General features: G+C 33.8%; 1 protein-coding gene across 2 annotated transcripts in view; it reads left to right on the top strand.

The window, feature by feature from the left end:
• Positions 1–22,391, top strand: part of LOC123781127 (sodium channel protein type 1 subunit alpha) — a 76,521-nt gene extending 54,130 nt beyond the window's left edge. For both annotated transcript variants that reach the window (XM_045780500.2, XM_045780508.2), the window contains exons 20-26: positions 1,325–1,447; positions 8,512–8,793; positions 11,114–11,167; positions 12,716–12,853; positions 15,042–15,146; positions 16,730–17,000; positions 19,106–22,391. In XM_045780500.2, coding sequence (XP_045636456.2) covers positions 1,325–1,447; positions 8,512–8,793; positions 11,114–11,167; positions 12,716–12,853; positions 15,042–15,146; positions 16,730–17,000; positions 19,106–20,283 — 2,151 coding nt within the window. In that variant the 3' untranslated portion in view covers positions 20,284–22,391. The remainder of the gene's footprint in view (positions 1–1,324; positions 1,448–8,511; positions 8,794–11,113; positions 11,168–12,715; positions 12,854–15,041; positions 15,147–16,729; positions 17,001–19,105) is intronic.
• The last annotated feature ends 282 nt before the right edge of the window (positions 22,392–22,673 follow it).

Genomic DNA, 22,673 nt, shown 5'->3' with positions numbered 1-22,673 from the left:
TCGAGGTTTCATTAGAAATTATATATTTCAACTCATAATTTTTCACACTACATTTTAAATCTAAATATTATTTAACTCTTTTGAAACTCTGTGAGCTTTGCTTTTCTCTATTATACTTATTACATGTCTGAAATTTTAGTGAAAGAATGATAATTTTATTATTATAAGTTGGGTTTTTTAATTACTAGATTATAAGCACTTACTTGTTACTTATTTTTTATTGAAGTATAGTTGACATGCAATGTTACATAAGTTTCAGGTATACAAAATAGTAAATTTAATAGCCTGAAATATATCAAGAAAATAATTCTGTAGAGATTTTGTCATTTTGCAATAATAATATTTTATTTTTCAATGTTCTATTTTAATTATTTCATAAGGATCAGTGTATCTCTCTAAAAAATGCAAAAAAGTTATAGCACATTGCAAGTAATATAAAAAGTATATTTAAATATAAGGCAACTTAATACACTTAAAAATAGAAAATTTTGCAAAAATAGTGTCCAATGTATGTGAAACTGTCCAATACTAGCCCCTTTCAAACCAAAGAAATTGTAACTCTGGATATGGAGTTTTGGTACACTCTTTATTTAGAGAATTAGACCACCTAACATTTTTCTTTCTTAGTACTCTCATATTTCATACAAATTAAATAAATTCATTGATTTATTTACTTGGCAAATATTTGTTGATTATCCCTTTTCAGCCAGGTAACTGTGGCAGAAGCTGTAAGTTAGTATAGAAAAATTTGAGGAAGTTTCATGATGGATTTATTTATTAAGTTACGCTGTTTACATAACGATAAATATCGGAGAAAACACAGATGTTAGCAAGACAAACAAACTCACCTTCAGAAATCAACTGCGAAATCAATGTGCCAAGTTACTAATTTTTGAGAGTATCAGTTATAATTAGTTGAACATACAATGCAGGATTGAGATGTCTTGCCTTTTCTGATGGACTAGCAGTTTTTGTATTTTATCACTAGCCATACAAAGCCCTAAATTCACCACAACTTAATAAAATAAAAGGAAGATAGCCAATGACCTTTTCTTACTCCTGAATTTCTTCCTTTTTTTAAATTAATTTTAATCTAGTTTTTCTAACTAATTGCTCTACTAATAAATTAGTTTAACAATTAATATTTTACATGACATTTAAGGTTTTTTTATTCAGCTAGCTTTAATTCACATCCTGAAAGCTACTTTTTTTGCATCAAGCTGAAAACACTTTCTTAAAATTTTAAGCAAAAAATTGTATTTATTATATAGTAAAATGAGAGATGATTTTATTTATTTCCTTCCTTACTTATTTGTTGGTGCAGGTTTCACTGGTCAGTTTAACAGCAAATGCCTTGGGTTACTCAGAACTTGGTGCCATCAAATCTCTCAGGACACTAAGAGCTCTGAGGCCTCTAAGAGCCTTATCACGATTTGAAGGGATGAGGGTAAGGAAAATGAAAGAACCTGAAGTATTACGTATAGTAAAAATTAAATTAATTACATTAAATTCTATAAAAGGAAAACCCATGCATGCAAAAGGAATGGCAAATCCTTGCAAAATTGCTACTCTATCATTTTATCTGTTGCATATTGACTTCTGGGTGATATGCAAGAGAACTTAGGCCTCCCTTGAAATGATGTAATATCATTTATCTGCTGTGCTCATTTAAATGACTTTATTTCCTAATCCATCTTGGGAGTTTCCTTACAAACCTGTATACAAAAAAAAAAAAAAAAAAAAGCAGATGCACTATTAAAGTACTATGTGTAATGATATGATAATAATCCACTGAAGTGAAGTCTACGTTATATGCTTCTCATTTGTGATGACCTAAATTGTATTTAATGAGTTTTATCGAAAATAATGTGAATCACACACGTGTCTAAGTATAAAAGTAAAGGAAAACAATTTTTAAATGTCAAAATTTTGTCTGTATAATGCCAAAGTTTGCATTATTTGAATATATTCAAGGGTAGCTATTAAATATTGACTGAAATTTAAACTTTTTTTAAAAGTTATGTTTAATATAGCCTCAATTTATAACTGCCTTAATCTTTTTAATGTATATAAGTAGAAATACTAACTTAAAGAGTATATGTAAATCCACACAATTTTTCATGACAATAAATAAAGCATTTATAATATAATGAAGAGAAAATATAATTTTGACTCATTACCACAGATGATTCATAAATTAAGCATAACTGAAATTTCACTTGAGTTACAGAAAATGTTATACTATTCCTTTCAAGGAAATATTCTGTCATTCCCTATGATTCATTATGGACTAGAAATGTTGCCATTATTGATCTAGTATTTTCCACGCCTTGTTAAAATTCATGAAGCATTGATATATAAGACGTAGAACATTAAAAAAGTAGTTCCTTTTTTTTAAAAAAGTCAAATTTTCTTTTACCAAAACAAAGCTGCTTAATAAGTGTGATTCCAATAGAAAAACATTGCTTTTTCTTCTGCTTAAGGTTTAGTTGTTTATGGAAATTGAACTGTATTGAAGACTTCCAATTACGTCTTCTAGGTTGTTGATAGCCTTACGTGTTTTTTTAAAATAAGATTTATTGTAAATGTCACATGAGACTTGTCTTTAGTTTCCCTAACATATATAGAAAGTTTTTTCCTCATTAGAAACAATTTAACACAATATAATGCAGTCTTATTTTATTTCTCACAGAGATCTTCACATTTTTACTAAAATGTTAAAGGAAATTCTCTCCAGGGTATGTAAAAATTAAGTTTATTTTCCAATGAAAATGTCACTTTCTTTTGTTTCAGACTGGCCGTTTCTTGAGAAAAATATTTGTATACATTCTACTTGAAAACATATTGCCTGAATCAAAGTAATACCTTTTAAACGTCTTCTGAAATCTGAACAATGCTATATGAAGCTGTTATAAACATTTTGAATTTAACCTTTTCAAAATGTACTAAATACGTGATTCAAATGGCCAGAGATTCCCATGTTTAACACTTTATTTCCGTAACAACATTGGTCTTGCGTGTCTACCTTTGATTTTTACAGAAATAACCTTATCTGTAATTATTGATCAGTAATGCTTTTTATATTATAAGGAGAGGTTAACTTTTGCAACTGAGAATTTTAAAAACATAAACTTCTTATTGATGCTGATAGGAGATGAACTCATCTTTAAATTATAGGATTTATGAATATGGTTACTTGCCTCTTGTGACAGCTTATACACAACCCTAAAATGGCTGATCATTTCAATACATGTTTGGCATTGTAGAGACAAAATAACCTGATTATTGATTCTATCTTTGTGTTTCTAGTGTTTGGATTTTTTTATTATTATTATTATTTTTTTACTTTCTAAAAAATGTAAACATGGATGATGGTGAGGATGGAGATAATAATGATGACTATAATTGGGAAGTGATATTTGAATATATTCAGAAACTCTCATTTTATTCTTTTCCCTAGCAGCATAAAATCACAGTAGCTGTGTCAGAGTGTAAATCAAGCACTCATTTTATTTTTGTTGATTTGTCACTTTTTTAAGCATGTGCTTTTATGCAACATTACCAAATAAAGCATGTTGTACAGCGCTTGATAAGAAGTTAGAAAGTGATCAATTATCATCACGTTGCACTTTATGTTTTGCATGTTTTATGCACATTTCTGGCTGACAGCTTTTAAACATTTATTGTATTTCAAATTTCCAGTCCAAATTTTTCAACTTGTAAAATTGAACTGAGTGAATTGATGTCATGAATATCTAGGGTAAAATAAAATTTGTACTTAAATTAGTATTTTAATTTTCCTAATCTAAGAAATCTTAGATACCTTCTTTTTCAAAAGAACTCAAGTCTTGATTGATAGGAAAGCAGAGACCAATCATATACATAAAGTAACACCAAATGTTCTGTCATATTAGATTTTTAACTAATAACAAACTATATATTTCTATTTTATATAGGATAATCTTGCTCCAACTTGGATGGGGTGGAGCGCTGGTTCCTCCCCTCAGCCCTTTATTATGGGTACTGTATTACCCCTTTTGCTACCTTTCATCCTTTCACTGTGACTTTGTGTAGTGGGATGAGGGAGGGATTGGGAAGGGTACTATCGCACCGCAGTAGGGAAAATACACTATATTCTAATCCCCTATTTTCAATTGTCTTAAATTTTCTTTTGAGAAAAATACCTTTGTGAATTTACCCTCTGTGGATTTGAACACCAACTGTTGATTTCTTTACTAAGTTTCACTGAATATGATTTAGTTATGTATATATGGAATTTATCCATTTATGGGGAGATTATCTGATCGGTGAGGGGGGGGTTAGGAGTGAATGCGTGAAAACTTTAACTTGTTGATCCATGATGCTGTTTGAGGCATAAAACTCTTGGCATTTTTTACACTGGTCTGGATCCTGAAAATGGCCATCCAGATACCAGCAATCAATTCCCTGCCTTGTTTTATATGTGTGAGCAGATGCTAGGTTCAGTATTCCAACTTTTGTAAGACTGGTATTGATTGCATGACCGTATTCATTTTTGTTAAGTGAAAACTTACGAGGGTTATTTTCAAAATGTAATGAGGCAAAAATATATTAAGAGTTGAGTCAGCACATGTGATTTGTGTTTTAAATGAGGAAAAGTTAATATAAAGAGATCCACATATTTGAATTATACAGACTAGAATAGCTACCTAGAAATAAAACAGAAATGTCTTACCATATGTATGAAATAGAATTTAATGCATAAACTTACTTCTTAGAGTAAGTCACTCCCAAATAACTTTTTAGGATCTTAGAATATATCACAATGAAAACATAAGTAAAAATGAATCTATATTTTGTTTATTCTTGAAGTTTAAAAAAAATGTACAAGGAGAGTTTTTATTTTTGAGAGAGATAAAGTTGGAGATTTTGTTGGGGAATTGTATCATATCTTTCTAAGATAATTTTCTTAATTAAACCCCATAACACAAATGTAGTCATTAGATTTAAAAAAAGATTCCATTGTTCTTCTTCATACTTAAAAATGTGTGATTTTAGTTCGCCTGCTTTTGATTTTTATTCATATAGTTTTGTATTTAGATTAAAGAAGCATTAGAATCCATGAGTAGTATCATTTGAAGTTCAGAGATAATTTGCTCTGACAAGACATTTCTACGTGTATCAAAATTCTTCACATTAATTTGCACACTTAATTGTCAATCCTTCATTTTGTATAGATTTAGTAAAAATGCAGATAATGAACCAGATACGGAAAGAGTTTTTATAAGAATGGATTGTGCTCGAATAGAGAAATTCTATTGATGACGTTTTGCAAAACCTTTGTGAGAAGAAGCAATCTCTAGTATTAATTTATTAAGATGGTTCCATCCTTAGACATCTTCTTTTATGCATCCTGAAACCTCAATCTGTTCTTTCCAATTTATTCAGGCCATTTCTGCCCAGTGCCTTCACCTCACGGGAACTAATTACCGCAGTTCCCTAGAGCCTGAAAAGAGTTCATACACCTCCGTCTGTGCTGAGCCAAGGAATGGCTGGGGCTCTTGGGAAAAGACAGTCCTTTCTCTGAACTTTACTGCTTAATTTAATGAAATTTTAAATATGACGGACCTTTGTATAGTAAATTTCCCAATACTATGCCAAAAGTTTTCCAGTATTTAGTTCTTTTATCTTCATAAAAATAAACCTTTTCTTTGGACCAAATGTATGCCAACGTTGCAAATTATTTCCTGAAAGACTGCTTCAGAGCACTTGCTTGCCTCATGAATTACATAGAGTTCATGTTAACACAAAACTAATCCCCAGTTTCAAAGTAAACCTCTCAGACTTACTGGCTAACCCCCAATTTTTTTGTTGTGCCCGGCTCTTTATTCTCATCTCGTATCCAATGTAACATTAAAAATTATGTTTTCATCAATAAATGCTAAGCTAATCTTTACTTCACTCATTCATTCAATCATTTTTTTCCCTTATTCAAAGTACTCTGTTATATTCCCATATTCGAAACATTCAAGACCTTGGAGAATTCACAAATATATTTTTGCATGTTGGGTTAAAAAAAGAAAAAGCCTCTTGTCTGTCAAGATTACAGGAACACAATTAACTCTAATACAGGCAATGTGGGAACCAGATAAGTGGGAGCAACTCTAAGGAGAACGAGTGAGGTAGAGTGGAAAGAGCAAGAACTAGATGCTACTTCTAGTCTACTTTCTGAGCTTAATCCATCTTAGCCTCATTTTTCTCATTGCCAACAGAGAACACCATACTTAATTGTCTCTATGGTCCTGGCCAACACTGGAATTCTGATTCTTAAATTCAAAAGAGAAAACGCTCATCTTTATTTTGGAGGCTAACATGGAGGGTGAAGTGAGGCTCCATGAAAGAAGTGCTACGTGAACTAGATCTTGTAGAAGAAAGAATGTTCCAGAAAGGGGGATACTGGGCAAAGGATTTCAAAGGCATCTCAGTTGTCTGGTAATTGTATCAATTGGGTTGGCATAAGGGTAGGTGGCTAGGGAAGTTTAAACTAGAAATATAGATTGTGGGGTGATTTGAATACCAACATAAGGAAAATATTTGATGGTCAATTAAATAATTTTAAAGCGAGACTTAGGGATGATGAATTCATATCACATAGATGAAAGGAAGGAGAAAGAGGACTCTGACAGTAGTGCCAGTATGAATTATTAGAGGCCAGAGCTAGGAGGAACGGTGAAGATGGGAAAGAAGTGACAGAGGTGAGAAAGGGCTTGAAGAAACAAGTATGGGAGCTAGAGATTGACATGAAAAGAACTTCAGGAAATAGGTATAGGTCACCCGTTTTCTGCCCATGCTCTACACTGGCTGTTGTAGGTAAAAATGTGCATTCCAATGTGTACTCTGTATACACATTAAAAATAAGGTTGTTTTTTTTTTTAATCTGGATGGTAGGCAAAATATTCAGAAAAGGAGGGAAATAACTAACTTGATTCCAGCTATCAAATTTTGAATCCAGGAGAAATCTAAGTATGTACACACATTTAAAATGAAGTATAAAATAAGGATGTATTTGATCAACTATATTACTGCAGACAGGAAATGAGATAAGGTAAGGTGCCTGTTCCGTTTGGTAGGCCGCATAGGCTGTGTCACGTGGGTCTGCCCAGATGACTCCACCAACATAAATGTTTGTGCTTAGTTCCTTACCTTTGCCCACAGTGGTTTTACTGTTTCCTTGGACCCACTTAGCACACTGTTTTAGAACCCCAGAAGGCCTAGAGTTCTTTGAAAACTTTAAACACAGCTCAGAAGCGTAAGGAATTGGCTCATGTATTTAATTTTTCAGACAGGCAATCAAAAGATTTTGCTCTAAAAATACACTGGCATTAAATGGCCGATAGAAGATATTTTGATGCTTATTGTTTACATTGGATCAGATTGACAGGAGTAATAGAAGTACACAGGTAGGAGTAACTTAGCCAACAATGTGCAAGTCTGAGGCATCCTCTGTCACTCACGAGCGTCTTAGGGCCCGTCTTTATCTTCCCTCCTAGCTACTCCTATGCAGCTCCAATGGGCGCTGTCGAGAAGGGGGCAAGGAAAACCATCCTTCCAGTGTTGCCAAATATGAAAACTCAGATCTTTTCATCTGGGATCCAAAAATTAAGATAAAAGGGTGAAAAAAAAAACATGCTCCCATAGAATAAGAATAGATAATTATTTAGCACAGAATTTGATGTTAATCACATCAGATTTGGGACCTATGTGTGGCATCCCCCCTTTTCTTATTTTCCTAAGAAACCAATTTCTATTATGTTTCATTTAAAATAAGTTTATTGAATTAAACTCAGTAAATGAAACAACTGATATGACTGGAGCTTGAAATAAACGATGTGATGATCTAATGAAATACATAATGCTAAACTGTCTTGCTTCTTATGCAAAAATTATTATTAGTCTTAGCAATGCATGAATAATTAAGGACAAAACTATAGTAGGCATTTAATAAGATTTTTATATTTATACATCTGAATTTTAAATTTATTAAAGTATATTGGTCAAACCAACTTATGTCCAAATATTTTAGTTTCATTATTTAATATGTTGCCTTTTTTAAAAACTTAATCTTCTTAATCTTCTGTATTAGGATTTCCTACTTCTCTTTTTTCTAATAAACAACAAATATTCTAATTTCATCTGGCAGCAAATTCCTCTGATTTTGCCTTTCCTTTAACCTTTTGGAACTTCCCCCTCTCTATTTTTTAAACTTTTTTTTCTTGTTTCTTTGTTATATTGTCTATATTTGTTTCCCTAAATGTATTGCTTAAGAATGAATGGATTTCATTTTAAGATTTTTTTTACTTTGCTTTTATGTGTCCTAGAATAGTCTCGATACTAAAAAAAAAAAGAAAGAAAAGGAAAAAAAAGAGAGAAAGAAAAAAATGAAAAAGAAATACTAAAGATTACTAGGGAAATGTCTTTTCCTTTTTAATAAGTAAGAATTCTGACTTTTCTTTTTTTCCATTTGTGTATTAGGTGGTTGTGAATGCCCTTTTAGGAGCAATTCCATCCATCATGAATGTGCTTCTGGTTTGTCTTATATTCTGGCTAATTTTCAGCATCATGGGCGTAAATTTGTTTGCTGGCAAATTCTACCACTGTATTAACACCACAACTGGTGACATGTTTGACATCAGCGAAGTGAATAATCATTCTGATTGCCTAAAACTCATAGAAAGAAATGAGACTGCCCGATGGAAAAATGTGAAAGTAAACTTTGATAATGTAGGATTTGGGTATCTCTCTTTGCTTCAAGTTGTAAGTGAACACTCTTTTCTCTGAAATTTGTTTATTGTTTGGAATAATAACAAAGTAATGACATACATCTATGTTACTAAGAAGAGAGATTAGTTATTATGAAGAAAGTTTATAATATACTTTATTTCTAATTTTGATTTATGAGTACAAGCGTATGAGCCCAGATGGGTGGCAGCTTGGGTCCATGTAAACGCAGTGCAGACATAGTTGATAGTGACCAGCTATTTCAGTTCCTACCAAAGGTTTTATTCTCTTCCTGCCTATATTGCTCTCTCTTCCCATATGAACAAGTTGATTAATCATTAAGTTTGCTATTATTTTTCCTACTGCAACTGGAAAGCTTTTTTCGCTGATGGATCACCCTCTCCAAACATACACACTTAACACACCTGATTGGGTTGTAACTAATTGGTGGCAATTAACTGCTACTGAGTTGTATGATTTGGACTGAAGATCGGGGAAGGAATGACACTTAGCTTTTAGGGTGAGACCCTCGTAATGAAATGGAAATAGCACAGGGTAGAGCCTGAACACAGAAATGAAATACAAGCAGCTGTGGTCTCACTTCAAATGACCTTTCAGTGCAATTACTGAAGTCTATTTTATCTAAATATTCGGGCTTTTTACTGCTGGGTTCCTAAGCCTGATTTACACAATAGAAAAATAGTTCACAGTTTATAAAAACGCAAGAGGTGGTGGCCCTTTAAGGATTTGCATTTGATGCTGCTTTTGGCAGGAGCTGCATCACAACAAAGTAGTGGCTAAAAACAGAATCCCGATTGTTTGAAAAACACAGAAAGATCCTGCTCTATTTTGGCCACTAAAAACTCAGCTTAAAAAAAAAAAGGCTATAAAAGTTCTTTCCTTGTGTTTCTACAGAGGCTTTAGGGCAGAAATCCATTTCTACTCACCAGGATTATGTTTTCAGTTGCTCAACCAGGAGACTAACCAAGCAAACAAACCTGTATTGGTCAAAACCCTCTTGCATCTCTTTCAGAGGTGTCTGAACTATGATTCTTTTACAAGTTCTTCCCACCTTCTTGTTGGAAGTTCCTATTTCTCTTCTGGATGTTTCTGACTTACTCTGAATGTTTATGCGATTAAAATAGGGATTTAAAAAACCTGGCAAGTATGAATTCTTTAAATCTTATAGTGGACACACGATGACAGTTTCTTGAGAGTTTATCCTAACCCTTAATTAATAACCACACTTGTAAATATCACTGAAGTATACCACTTCCTCCGTAAAATTGAGAAAAGAAAAAAAAATTCAAGCAATTCCTTAAAATGCTGAGTAATTCTAAAAATGTCGAGTAAAGGTCTTGCGTGAAGCCATTAAATAAATTCCACCACTGAAGAAACTCTAAAGTACTATTTTGTAGTTGGCTTTATACAGAATCACCTCTGTTGATGAGTAACTCATTGAAATGGTTCCTCGAATCATGTTTTTCCTGTTCCTATACCTAGTGTGTAATGGACTTGTTCTATCGTTGACCTCAGCCATTGACATTCCACATTTCCCTCTCTGACATACAAACAGCTTCTATTTTCTAGCTAAGAATCATTAGTTTCTCTTCACTGCCATCACACGCACCCTTCCTTGGTTTTCTTCCCATGACATCCACCACTTCACAAGTGTTAGTGTTATGAAAACAAAGATGTGTTGGAATACAGTTGCCGAAAGCTTTGCTAGACTTGCTCACTAGCTAAGAACAATCCTCTCAGACTTCCAGGGTTTAAAATGTATGTCCTATGACAAATAACAAATTACTGTAAGTTATTAGACTTGGGATCTGTCTTGAATCTGGAACACCAAGTGTCTACTGTATTATTTTTGCCCATATGAACTCACTTTCAGATGATCCTCAGAGTGTTAAGGTCAAGAGAAATGTTAAACTCTCAGTCACTATCATCACCTAGCCGATAGATTTCAGTGGATGACTGGAGATCTAAATTGTAATTGTTTTGCGGTTACACATATTGTCAAGTGTGTTGGCATTTGTGAAGCTTTCTAAAAGTATTCTACCAAATTTTGATAGCATTTCAAATTTGCATTATTCCATGAACTCTTAAGAATTGAGAAATATTTGTGGGTTGGTTGTCAAACAAGAGGATATATCAAATAACCATTTTGCTTATTATGTGTTTTAGAAATGAAGTCTTACTAAGATATGGTATTGGTCCAAAATCCATGTAAAATTTGTTTTGAAATGTCTTTCTTTCAAAAACGTTCCTTTTAAAAAAATAGATAAGTAAGAATATTTATTAAACTTCAGGTCTGAATTATTCCAAAGTAAAGCATGCGTGTCCTTTTTAATAGGCCACATTTAAGGGATGGATGGATATAATGTATGCAGCGGTTGATTCCAGAAATGTAAGTATTCTTTATATCCTGCCTTTTTGTAATATTGGTTAAGTACTAAAATTAATTCAACAGAGGATAGCAGCCAAATGGGATGATTCTATGATGACTATTTTAAAAAAGGAAAAAATACGACTCAAGTTAATATTCAAGTATAGAGTGTTTAAAAGAAAAATCTTACTGAAATAAATCAAAACAAATTCTTTCCAAAGTTAAAGTAACACATTCATATATTTAATAACTGATGAATATCCTTCCGTTGAATATTTTTCTATTTTGCTTTCTTCTTCTCTACTAATTATATAATCGGCAATAATTTTGGTGTGTAGGAACAAATGTGAAAAAATACATGATTGCTATCAGTAGTTGAAATGTATAGTTACTCTCCACAAGTAGACAGTGTGAAGTTAGGGATGTTGTCCAGGCAGCCTTAGATTTCTATAATAATCCCTTTCAGATTCATTCTTTTACATGATTTTCGCATCCGTAAATGTACTGGAGCCTTTACCAATGATGTTATCACCTCAGTGGTCACATTTCCTTTAAGTTTGTATCACCAAAGGAAAGACCTACTTTATTTGGTTTCTCCTATCATAGCCTCTTTTAGGCTTCAAGGAGAGAACTGAAATCCATGCGATTCCAACTCTGCTTTTCAAAACTGTGTAAAAATTTAGTATATTCTATTGTCTTCCTCATTCTGTTCCGAAATCCAATCTCTTTAGTCTATTATCGTGAAAAATAACTTCTGTCTCTGTACTCTTTAAACTGACCCGATAGAGCTCACTTATCTTTTTTGATGTACACTTCTCATAAGGGCTTTAATTTTATTTGAGTACCTTCCTGATATCCTCCAGAATTGTGTTATTTCACTTGTTACTACAGTTTTGTTTTGTGTGTTTGGTTGGTTTTAACTCTGTTATCTTTAGAATGACATGAATTTTTAGGAAACTATCTATCATGACTCATTTACCCTTTATTATGGGATATATGGTAGCTCACTGATAACTTACTGTAAGTCCAATCCAAAGACTAAATTATCAATTGAGGTTTCATAAGATGGATGTCTTGTTATGTTTACTCAATCTAAAAAATTCAATGACTATTGTAATGTTAAAGGTATGACGCTAAACATCTAAATGAATAACTCAATTCTTGTTTGCCAAATAAATTCATATACACACAAATGGTTGTGTCCTAAACACAGTCTATACATATTATCTGGAATAAAATTTTTCATTAATAATTTTTAAATTATTGAAATTCAGTACTAAAAAAATTTTACCAAATTTAGCACTCTACCATCCGAATAGCAAGATACTAGTTGTATTTATAGTTATAAAAATAGATTCTAATGTGTTATAATAACTATATTTTCTTACATGAAAACATCTCTAAAGGCTAATTTCAGAGATTTTTTTTAGAGGTAGCTGATTCAGAGGGGGAAAAAAAGTACTGCTAAGTATTACTAGGCATTTTCTTTTCTATTCTCATGAAAAAGCACCAATGACTTCCAGCAACAAAACATATTGTGATATTTTACAAACTCTTCTCCTTTGGTAGGTGGAACTCCAGCCTAAGTATGAGGAAAGTCTATACATGTATCTTTACTTTGTTATTTTCATCATCTTTGGGTCCTTCTTCACCTTGAACCTGTTTATTGGTGTCATCATAGATAATTTCAACCAGCAAAAAAAGAAGATAAGTATTTCTAGTATTTTATCTCCCCCTAAGATAGTAAAATTATTTGAAGTGCTTTCTCCACTAAATGAGTACTTTGATTCAGAAGCCTAGTGGGCATATATGTTAAAATCTATTTTGCGCCCTTCCCTTCTGCCACCCACTGCCCATCTCTTTCAGGGTATAGAAAGTCAAAAACAACGGTGTTCTGTATTCCTGTACATAATTTCACAAAACCTCTCTCCTCTTTTTTATTTTAATTAATTAATTTGTTAGTTTTATTGATTTATTAATTTATAAATATTAATTATTTTAATTAATTCATAATTAATAATTAATTGATTGATTGATTTTAAATACAAAATTTAAATAAATAAATTTATTTTAGAGCCAGGGGCCACATTTCCATTCCTTTGGAAAAGAATAACTAGGAAAAAAAAAACTAGAAAAGAACCCAAGCATATGCCCCTTTTCCAAGGTCAACTTGTTTTATCCCTATGATTCCCCTCCTAAAAATATACTTTCTGGTGAAAACCCTTAGAATGTTTGCAATAAATTAAGCATAAGACATAAACTTCTCTTGGTGTTTCTTTTCCTTCATCAGTTCCTTGTATAATTTCCACTTCCTTCTCCCTGTTATTTAATTATAAACTATTAGTTCCAGGTTGAATTGAACAGCTCTTTATTTTATTATTATCATTTATAAAGCCCATTTTATCATCCTAATTATATATGCACAATATAAGAAATATGAAAAGTAAAGAAATATCATTACTTGGGAGTAATCACTATTCACATTTAATGCCTTTCTATTCATACTTTTTCTACATATGTTCTTCGTATCAAAATTATTTTATTTACAATTATAAATTCTTGGGGCACCTGAGTGGCTCAGTCGGTTAGGCCTCTGACTCTTAATATCAGCTCAGGTCTTGATCTCAGGGTCATGAGTTCAAGCCCAGGATTGGGCTCGGTGTTGGGCTCATGCTGGGTGTGGAGTCTACTTAAAAAAAAAAAAAAAAAAGGTGTTGCATATAATTATAAATTCTCTTTTTGACTTAATGTAAGTATTTTTCCATTCTCATAAGTCTTTGTATATACATTATCATAATTTACTTAACCATGTCCCAACAAATTGATGATTGATGTTGTTTCTAATCCTTAATGATTTAAATAGTGCCTTGTCAAAAGTCTTTGTGCAAAAGAAAAAAAATGAGTATTATTTTCTTGACTAATTTCTAAAGTATTTTGCTTCCCCCAATAATATGCCTGATCATGCTCATAATCACACTCATAATAACATCCACACAGACATGCCCAGGGCACTGCTGGCTCACTGGCATCAAACATTCTGTTTTTCAATACTGCATATTTGATAAGTGAAAATTGTTTTTAATTTTAATTTTTATGTCTTTTATTACTAGTCGGTTTAAACATGTTTTTGAGTGCTTTTTGCCATTGATATTTCTTCCTTTGCTTGCTATTCCTTCATCTTATTTATTCAGTATATTTTCTTATTATGAGTGCTTCCATTGTATGAGATACTTACAGAACATTGCTGTCCCCACCCCTTTTTATTGTTACTAATATTCTATGGTCAATGTCAGGCTTTTATTTCACTTATTAGCCTGAGTTGCGATCCTCTGTACCTCCTGGCCTATCATATCCTTGCCATACTAATGATCTCTGGTGTATCCCCAAATCTTCTACCAACTTAGCACATTTCCTTTCTATCCATTTGTTCCAATTCTTGGCAGACTGAAAGTGGCTTTTTATGAGTAACTTTAACCCATCTTGCAATATACATACTATAATGCATTGCTGCATTGGAATAAGAAAATCATTGTCTTTAACTTCTGAAAAGCAGTATGTACAGCGTTAGGAGCTGAGTATTTCAAGTCTCAGTGAATCAAATTTTACCACTCACTGAGTATATGGTGTTGGGTAAAATACTTAGCCTCTCAGTTTCTGGGGTTTTTTTCTGCCATAAAATAATAATGAAAATAATAAAGTCCATTTTGGATAATTAGAGAAATAATATTGTACTACCTAAAAAATACACTTCTTATTTTTCAAATTTAAAATTCTAAGAATAATTATGTTATCCATTTTCTTTTTTAACTGTCCCTTTCCTGTTTTAAGTTTAACATTTAAAAATTATGTGCAAAGGGACACAGTTTTAACCAGTTTTTATTTTTCTTTTCTTTACTTTGGAGGTCAAGACATCTTTATGACAGAAGAACAGAAGAAATACTACAATGCAATGAAAAAATTAGGATCGAAAAAGCCACAAAAGCCTATACCTCGACCAGGAGTAAGAAATACCAAATAAACAATAACACTTATATTGGGAAAAAATAAACAAAAACAAAAAATTGCATGGGCTTTCTCACAGAAGAGATAGTGGCTAACATTTCCAGCAGCAAAAATTAGAGCTTCATTAATTCATCCTTTTATGGTAATGGTAAAAAAAAATTCTAAAAAGAGACCACCAAAAAAAAGAAGATGAAGAGGAAACAGAAAATGCACCCTATTTTCAGGGGATTTCTAATTACACAACTAAAATCCAAACTAAATGGCAAAGACACATAAGTAGGTGATATGCACAAGAAAAAGTTGATCATAGAACTCAAGAGTAGTTGCCAAGTAATGGTAAAGAGAGGAGTAAATCTTGGGTGGGGTTAAAATACGTGCAATTTTCTGCTGGATTAACAAACTGACAAAGTGTTGAGTGAAATAACATCTTACTTCCATTTTATTTTCCATTAGAGGAACTGAGTGGAGAACAAAAGAATTCTAGTATCTACTGTTCATATATATGGCTATAAAGTTATAAGTTACTAATGTCTTCAGAAGTCAGGGTCATTAAATAGAATTCATGATGATAAATAACAATTCTCATGTTTCCGTGATGAATCATCCAGACAACTGTGAAATGGAGAAGGCTTATCCCACACTGTACTGATTTTTGTAATGATGATCTGTGAAGTTAAAATAATTCCTGGGGTACATTAGGGAACAAAATACTAGTAAACATTCATATTGTGCTAGCTGACGTTCCCTTCTTGAAAATGATGAGAAATACATACTATTCTCTGGTAAGCCTTAACTCTGGAAGTAGAAATGGGTCAACTATGTGTAGGAAAATGTGAGATAGAAGATATCCTCAGAGTTCCTGAACGGCCTTGGAAAATGAGCCAGACAATGGCCTCCAGGGACCAAAAGTGGCAGAAATGGGGAGCAGAGCCACAGATCATTGACAGAGACATTAATTTTTGACATCAAAGAATAAGGAATGCCATTCTGGTCTGATTATTCCTGTGTAGGCTCAGCATTCTATGTCAAGCAGCAAGGACTGTTTGGTGAAAGAACATCAATATTGACATACATAGGCTTTAAATGCATAATGTTATAGATGTGTTCCTGAAATTCCAAGCTCCCTTTAGCAATCCTTTGAGAATAAGACAAATGGAACGTTAATAGATACTATGTTTTGAAATGGCTACATGGTCCAACTGATCATGGGATATTCTGGCAAAACAAAATTAAGCAGGTTTCTTCACTTCTCATAATCTTAATATGTTAATGTGCATTTTGTGCCTCTGAGTGAAGTGTATAGCATGCAATGTTTCTTGTCAGAAATCCCCTTTTGGAAAAAAAAAAAAAAGAAATCCCCTTTTGACAGGGATTATTATTCTGTGGAATACATACTGGTAAATAGAAATTTCGATAGCTAAATCTTAAAAATTAATGCGTAAGCCATCTTTTACAAAATTCCAGGTGAGTGCTTACTATGTATAATATTAGAAAGCTAATCAATGCAGAAAGTCCTTATGCAGATGCTAATATGTACAGGAAAACTCCTCTGTTACTGAAAGCATTTCTGTTTCCCTACAGAACAAATTTCAAGGAATGGTCTTTGACTTTGTAACCAGACAAGTTTTTGACATAAGCATCATGATTCTTATCTGTCTCAACATGGTCACGATGATGGTAGAAACAGATGACCAGAGTGAATATGTGACTACCATTTTGTCACGCATCAACCTGGTGTTCATTGTGCTGTTCACTGGAGAATGTGTGCTGAAGCTCATATCCCTCCGCCATTATTATTTCACCATAGGCTGGAATATTTTTGATTTTGTTGTTGTCATTCTCTCCATTGTAGGTAAGAAGTATTTAAAATCTCTTAAGTTCTGTTTAAGAAAAGTGAAAGTTGGAACATTCAAGTTTAAATTAGAGATCATGCCACTACTTGGAAATAACTACTCAGAAATTTTTTATGTATTTCATCCAGGTGTGTTTATTTTTCTTACAAAATGAGGCTCCTACTATGTATATAGTATTGTATCCTAGCCTAACCATTTTAGATTATGGTGAATCTAATGGTAAATTCCCATTCATTTGAACTAGGAATCTGCTATTAACTAAGATAAAAATGTTTGTGACATGTCAAGATTGAGTAATTTTCATAACATCTAAATGGCTCTGTTGAGAACTAGAAATTTAGTCTGGTACTCAGGAAGAACACTGCATTGGATATACAGACATAGAGCCATTCAGCATTAAATAGAAGTGGAGGCTGGTGACAAGATAAAGAAAGGCATAGAGCGAAAAGAAAATAAAGATAAGAACAAAATGTTAGGAAATACAGACGGTAGTTTCTTTAAGGATATCAGGTAGATATTTTCTAGATAACCTTGAAATGGAATTATTAGTAATGATGCACAAGGGATGTGAGGTGGTATGGGACATCATTTTATCAGTAATACACTTCAAAGTCTGGAATGTACAACACATCACATGAACAATAGCTCATCTCATTAAAGATACAACTCTAGCTCTAGGGAAGTGATAAGCCTATCTATGGGCCTAAAGTATTTATTCTTCCCTAAACCAGATAATATGATTGGGTCAACATTTTACCATTCAATATGGGGCATCTCTGTTGGGTAGGTTTTCATGCCATTACCCCCTCTGAAGAAGATCTTCTATCTAACCCATATGTTGTAGGTAGCCTTTGATTTCCATACCAATCTATGGCATAATCAGTTGTGGAAAGTGTACTAAGGTTGTCTTCACCTCTCTTTTCTCACTCTATCTTCCTCTTTCTCTCCCTCTCTCACACACCCACACACGCTTAGAGTAATTTACTCTTTAAAGAATGAGACAGAGTAACTTGAAAGCACTTGGTTTCTTGAACTCCTTGTTAGTTCAATTGTTATTTCATTATTTAAAAGGCAATTGGAGAAAAAGACTTAAAAGAAGTGGGCTGAGTGACCACATTAGACACAGGAGACCAGTAAGAGCTTCAGCTTGGATCATTTTAGAAATGTACCAGAACATATACATATACTATTATATATATATGTAGTATATAAGAATATTATAGGGGAAGCTTAGGCAAATATCAAGTTCATGGAGAGATGAAAATAGCATTAAAAATTGCAGATACTTTTAGATGGATAAGGACTCAATAGGCAATTTCAGAAAAAAAATTGTATTCATATAAATGTGAACTTATACCCTTGGCCACTGCTGTTTAGACTTCATAATTTTTAACTTATTTTTTTAGATTTAGTCTTGAAATTTTGTATAAGCTAAAGATAGTCTTTAGACATCCCTCAAAGACAAAAAAATATTGTAAAATTGTTATTGAATATTGTCTGAGCTCGGAGTACCATAACAAATTACCACAGATGGGGTGTTTAATAAATTAAACAACAGAAATTTATTTTCTCACAGTTCTGGAGGCTCGAAGTCCAAGATCAAGCTACCAGCATGGTGGGTTCCTGGTGCGAGCTCTCTTCCTGGCTGGTAGATGCCTACCTTCTCACTATGTCCTCATATGGCAGGGAGAGAGAGGGAAAGTTCTCTAGTGTCTCTTCTCATAAGGGAACTAATCCTATCATGAGAGCCCCACCCTCGTGACCTCATCTAAACCTAATTATCTCCACAGAACCCTATCTCTAAATACCAGGAATTGGAGAGTTAGGGCTTTAACATACGAATTGGAAGGGGGGCCAGTGAGGAAGAAGGGACACAATTTAGTCTATAACAAATATCCGGTTGAGTTTAATACTGAATGTCAAAATTAAGGTTTATTTATAATATATATTAAATACAGTTATATATATTATATGCATGTCAAATTTAAGATTATGTAACTGAATTTCAGGCTCTAAACTTTACTTTGGAGACTTAGCAGAACTGTAATTATTATTTTAGTGGATAACTTCTTTAATGGTTGGTATTCCCATTTTTTATCTATAGGCATGTTTCTGGCTGAACTGATAGAAAAATACTTTGTGTCTCCTACCCTGTTCCGAGTGATCCGGCTCGCCAGGATTGGCCGAATCTTGCGACTGATCAAAGGGGCCAAGGGGATCCGCACGCTGCTCTTCGCTCTGATGATGTCCCTTCCGGCCTTGTTTAACATCGGCCTCCTGCTCTTCCTGGTCATGTTCATCTACGCCATCTTTGGAATGTCCAACTTTGCCTATGTTAAGAGGGAAGTTGGAATTGATGACATGTTCAACTTTGAGACCTTTGGCAACAGCATGATCTGCCTGTTCCAGATTACCACCTCTGCTGGCTGGGACGGACTGCTAGCACCTATTCTCAACAGTAAACCACCCGATTGTGACCCTAATAAAGTTAACCCTGGAAGCTCAGTTAAGGGAGACTGCGGGAACCCCTCTGTCGGGATTTTCTTTTTTGTCAGTTACATCATCATCTCATTTCTGGTCGTGGTGAACATGTACATCGCTGTCATCCTGGAGAACTTCAGTGTTGCTACTGAGGAAAGTGCAGAGCCCCTGAGCGAGGATGACTTTGAGATGTTCTATGAGGTCTGGGAGAAGTTTGATCCCGATGCCACCCAGTTCATGGAATTCGAAAAACTCTCTCAGTTTGCAGCTGCTCTGGAACCCCCCCTCAATTTGCCACAACCAAACAAACTCCAGCTCATTGCCATGGATTTGCCCATGGTCAGTGGGGACCGAATCCACTGTCTTGACATCTTATTTGCTTTTACAAAGCGGGTTCTGGGAGAGAGTGGAGAGATGGATGCTCTCCGAATACAAATGGAAGAGAGATTCATGGCTTCCAATCCATCAAAGGTCTCTTATCAGCCAATAACAACGACTTTAAAACGGAAACAAGAGGAGGTGTCTGCCGTTATTATTCAGCGTGCTTACAGGCGCCACCTTTTAAAGCGAACTGTAAAACAAGCTTCATTTACGTATAATAAAAATAAAATCAAAGGTGGGGCTAATCTTCTTGTAAAAGAAGACATGATCATTGACAGAATAAACGAAAACTCCATTACAGAAAAAACTGACCTGACCATGTCCACAGCAGCTTGTCCACCTTCCTATGATCGCGTAACAAAGCCAATCGTGGAAAAACATGAGCAAGAAGGCAAAGATGAAAAAGCCAAAGGGAAATAAATGGAAAGAAATGAGAATAGTTGTGTGACAAGTTGTTTACAGCCTGTGAAGGTGATGTATTTTTGTCAACAGGACTCCTTTAGGAGGTCAATGCCAAACTGACTGTTTTTACACAAATCTACTTAAGGTCAGTGCCTACAATAAGACAGTGACCCCTTGTCAAGAAAACTGTGACTCTGTGTAAAGGGGAGACGACCTCGACAGGAGGTTACTGTTCTCACTACCAGCTGACACTGCTGAAAACAAGAGACAAGATGGCTACTCAGACTGTAGGGACCAGTTCAAAGGGGTGCAAACCTATAATTTGGGGGTTGTTTAACATGAAACACTTTAGTGTAGTAATTGTGTCCACTCTTTGCATTTCAACTGCCACATTTGTCACATTTTTACGAAATCTGTTAAGGGATTCATCTTTTTTTTAATCCATATGTTGTTTAGTATATGTGACTATTTTTGTAAATAGGGTTTCTGTTGTGAAATAGACAAAGGGCCTCTTCAACAGGTGTGCCACTGGGGGTTAGCGCAGTCACACGGTCTCCCATCTGCACAAAGGCGTGGTTTGCATGAGGGCATGCTGCACTTAGAGATCATGCATGAAAAAAAAGTCACAAGGAAAACAATGAGATCTTAAATTCCATCCATATCTCTGGGAGGGATAATTGGGGAATAATTGGAGGTGCTTTGCTGATCTTGTTTTGTCAAATCCAGCCCCCAGACAAAGTAGATCATTTTTGGGGGTAGGCCATTAAATCTTAGCAGGTGCAAACTTCCTTCAACTGTCTGGAGTTATAAATGTTGTGTTTCTGTTTATTGTATTTAAAAAAACAAAACAAAACTGAGAAATGAGCATTGCTTCTCCCCTGAAGACTGAAATGACCAGAAGAGCCCTTTATAAATTTCTGCTTATCCTGCACTTTGGTTAAGCCATCTTCAGCTCAGCAAGGTTGACAACTGTATATGTTAATGAAATGCTATTTATTATGTAAATAGTCATTTTACCCTGTGGTGCACGTTTGGGCAAACAAATAATGACCGAAGCACAGTATTTATTGCATCAAATATGTACCACAAGAAATGTAGAGTGCAAGCTTTACACAGGTAATATAATGTATTCTGTACCATTATAGATAGTCTGGATGCTATCAGTGCATGTTTCTATTACCATGCTGCCGTATCTGCTTTCTCCCACTGCTCAGAATCTCGTTTATGAGAAACCATATGTCAGTGGTAAAGTCAAGGAAATTGTTCAACAGATCTCGTTTCTTTAAGTCATTAAGCAATAGTTTGCAGCACTTTAACAGGTTTTTGGTTATTTTTAAATTTTAAGTGAATAACATATGGTGTATAGCCAGACTGTACAGACATGTTTAAAAAACAACAACAACAACAACAAACACCACTTAACCTGTTAAAAATGTGTTTAGGATTTTATAAGCAAAATATAAATACTGTACAAAGTCATTTTATCTTATTTTTCAGCATTATGTACATAAATATGAAGAGGAAATTATCTTGGGGTTGATATCACAATCACTTTTCTTACTTTCTGTCCATAGTACTTTTTCATGGAAGACATTTGCTAAATAAGAAAAGAAAACAAGACTGCGTAGTTGTAGATTTCTGCTTTTTTATTACATTTGCTAATTCTAGCTTATTTCATAATTTTATGGGGCAAAATAGGTTCACAAGTCACACCCAAATTATGCTTTGCAATTGGAAAAGGGTATAAAATTTTATTGGCGTTTTTGGTAGTGCCTGCACAAACTGATTGAAGGTAATGCTTATTTTTCATTTTTGTCCTTTTCTTTCTAACTTCTGTTTATGCTTTCATTTCTTTGGAGTCATGCTGCTCTAGATTGTTCTAAATATAATGCGGGTTTTGCAATTTTTTTCCCACAAGAACAGAGAGTAGGGAACTTATATAGAGAATTACATCAGGACATTTTGTGTTTCTTATAGAAGCAAACCATAGGCTCCTCTTTTTCTTAAAATTACTTAGATAAACTGTATTCGTGAACTGCATGCTGGAAAATGCTACTATTACCCTAAATGATGCTAACCAACGTTAAAAATGTGCAAAACTAATAAAGATTACATTTTTTATTTTATTGTTTGCCCACTTACTTTTTGTTAAAAGCACTTGATGAAAAGATGAAGATATTTTATTCTAAAAATTGAGGGAGAAAGGGAAGGACGCACACACACACGGGTCTACCTGAGCTGACAGTAAGAAAACCGAGAGTAGAAATGGGACTATGAGGAATGACCTCCCAGGGGCTACAAGGAGTAGGGTGTGAGCTCTGCCAAAAGGAACTGATACCAGAGCATAAGCTGGTGGCTCTAGATGGAAAAGAAGTGTGGGAGCTAGAGCAATGGTGGATGGTCCTTTG

Source organism: Ursus americanus, chromosome 1 (genome assembly GCF_024610735.1).
Source record: "Ursus americanus isolate L20-20 chromosome 1, mUrsAme1.1.p, whole genome shotgun sequence".
Lineage (NCBI taxonomy): Eukaryota > Metazoa > Chordata > Mammalia > Carnivora > Ursidae > Ursus > Ursus americanus.
The sequence above is the reverse complement of the archived record's forward strand: the minus strand, read 5'-3'. Positions and strand labels throughout refer to the sequence as shown.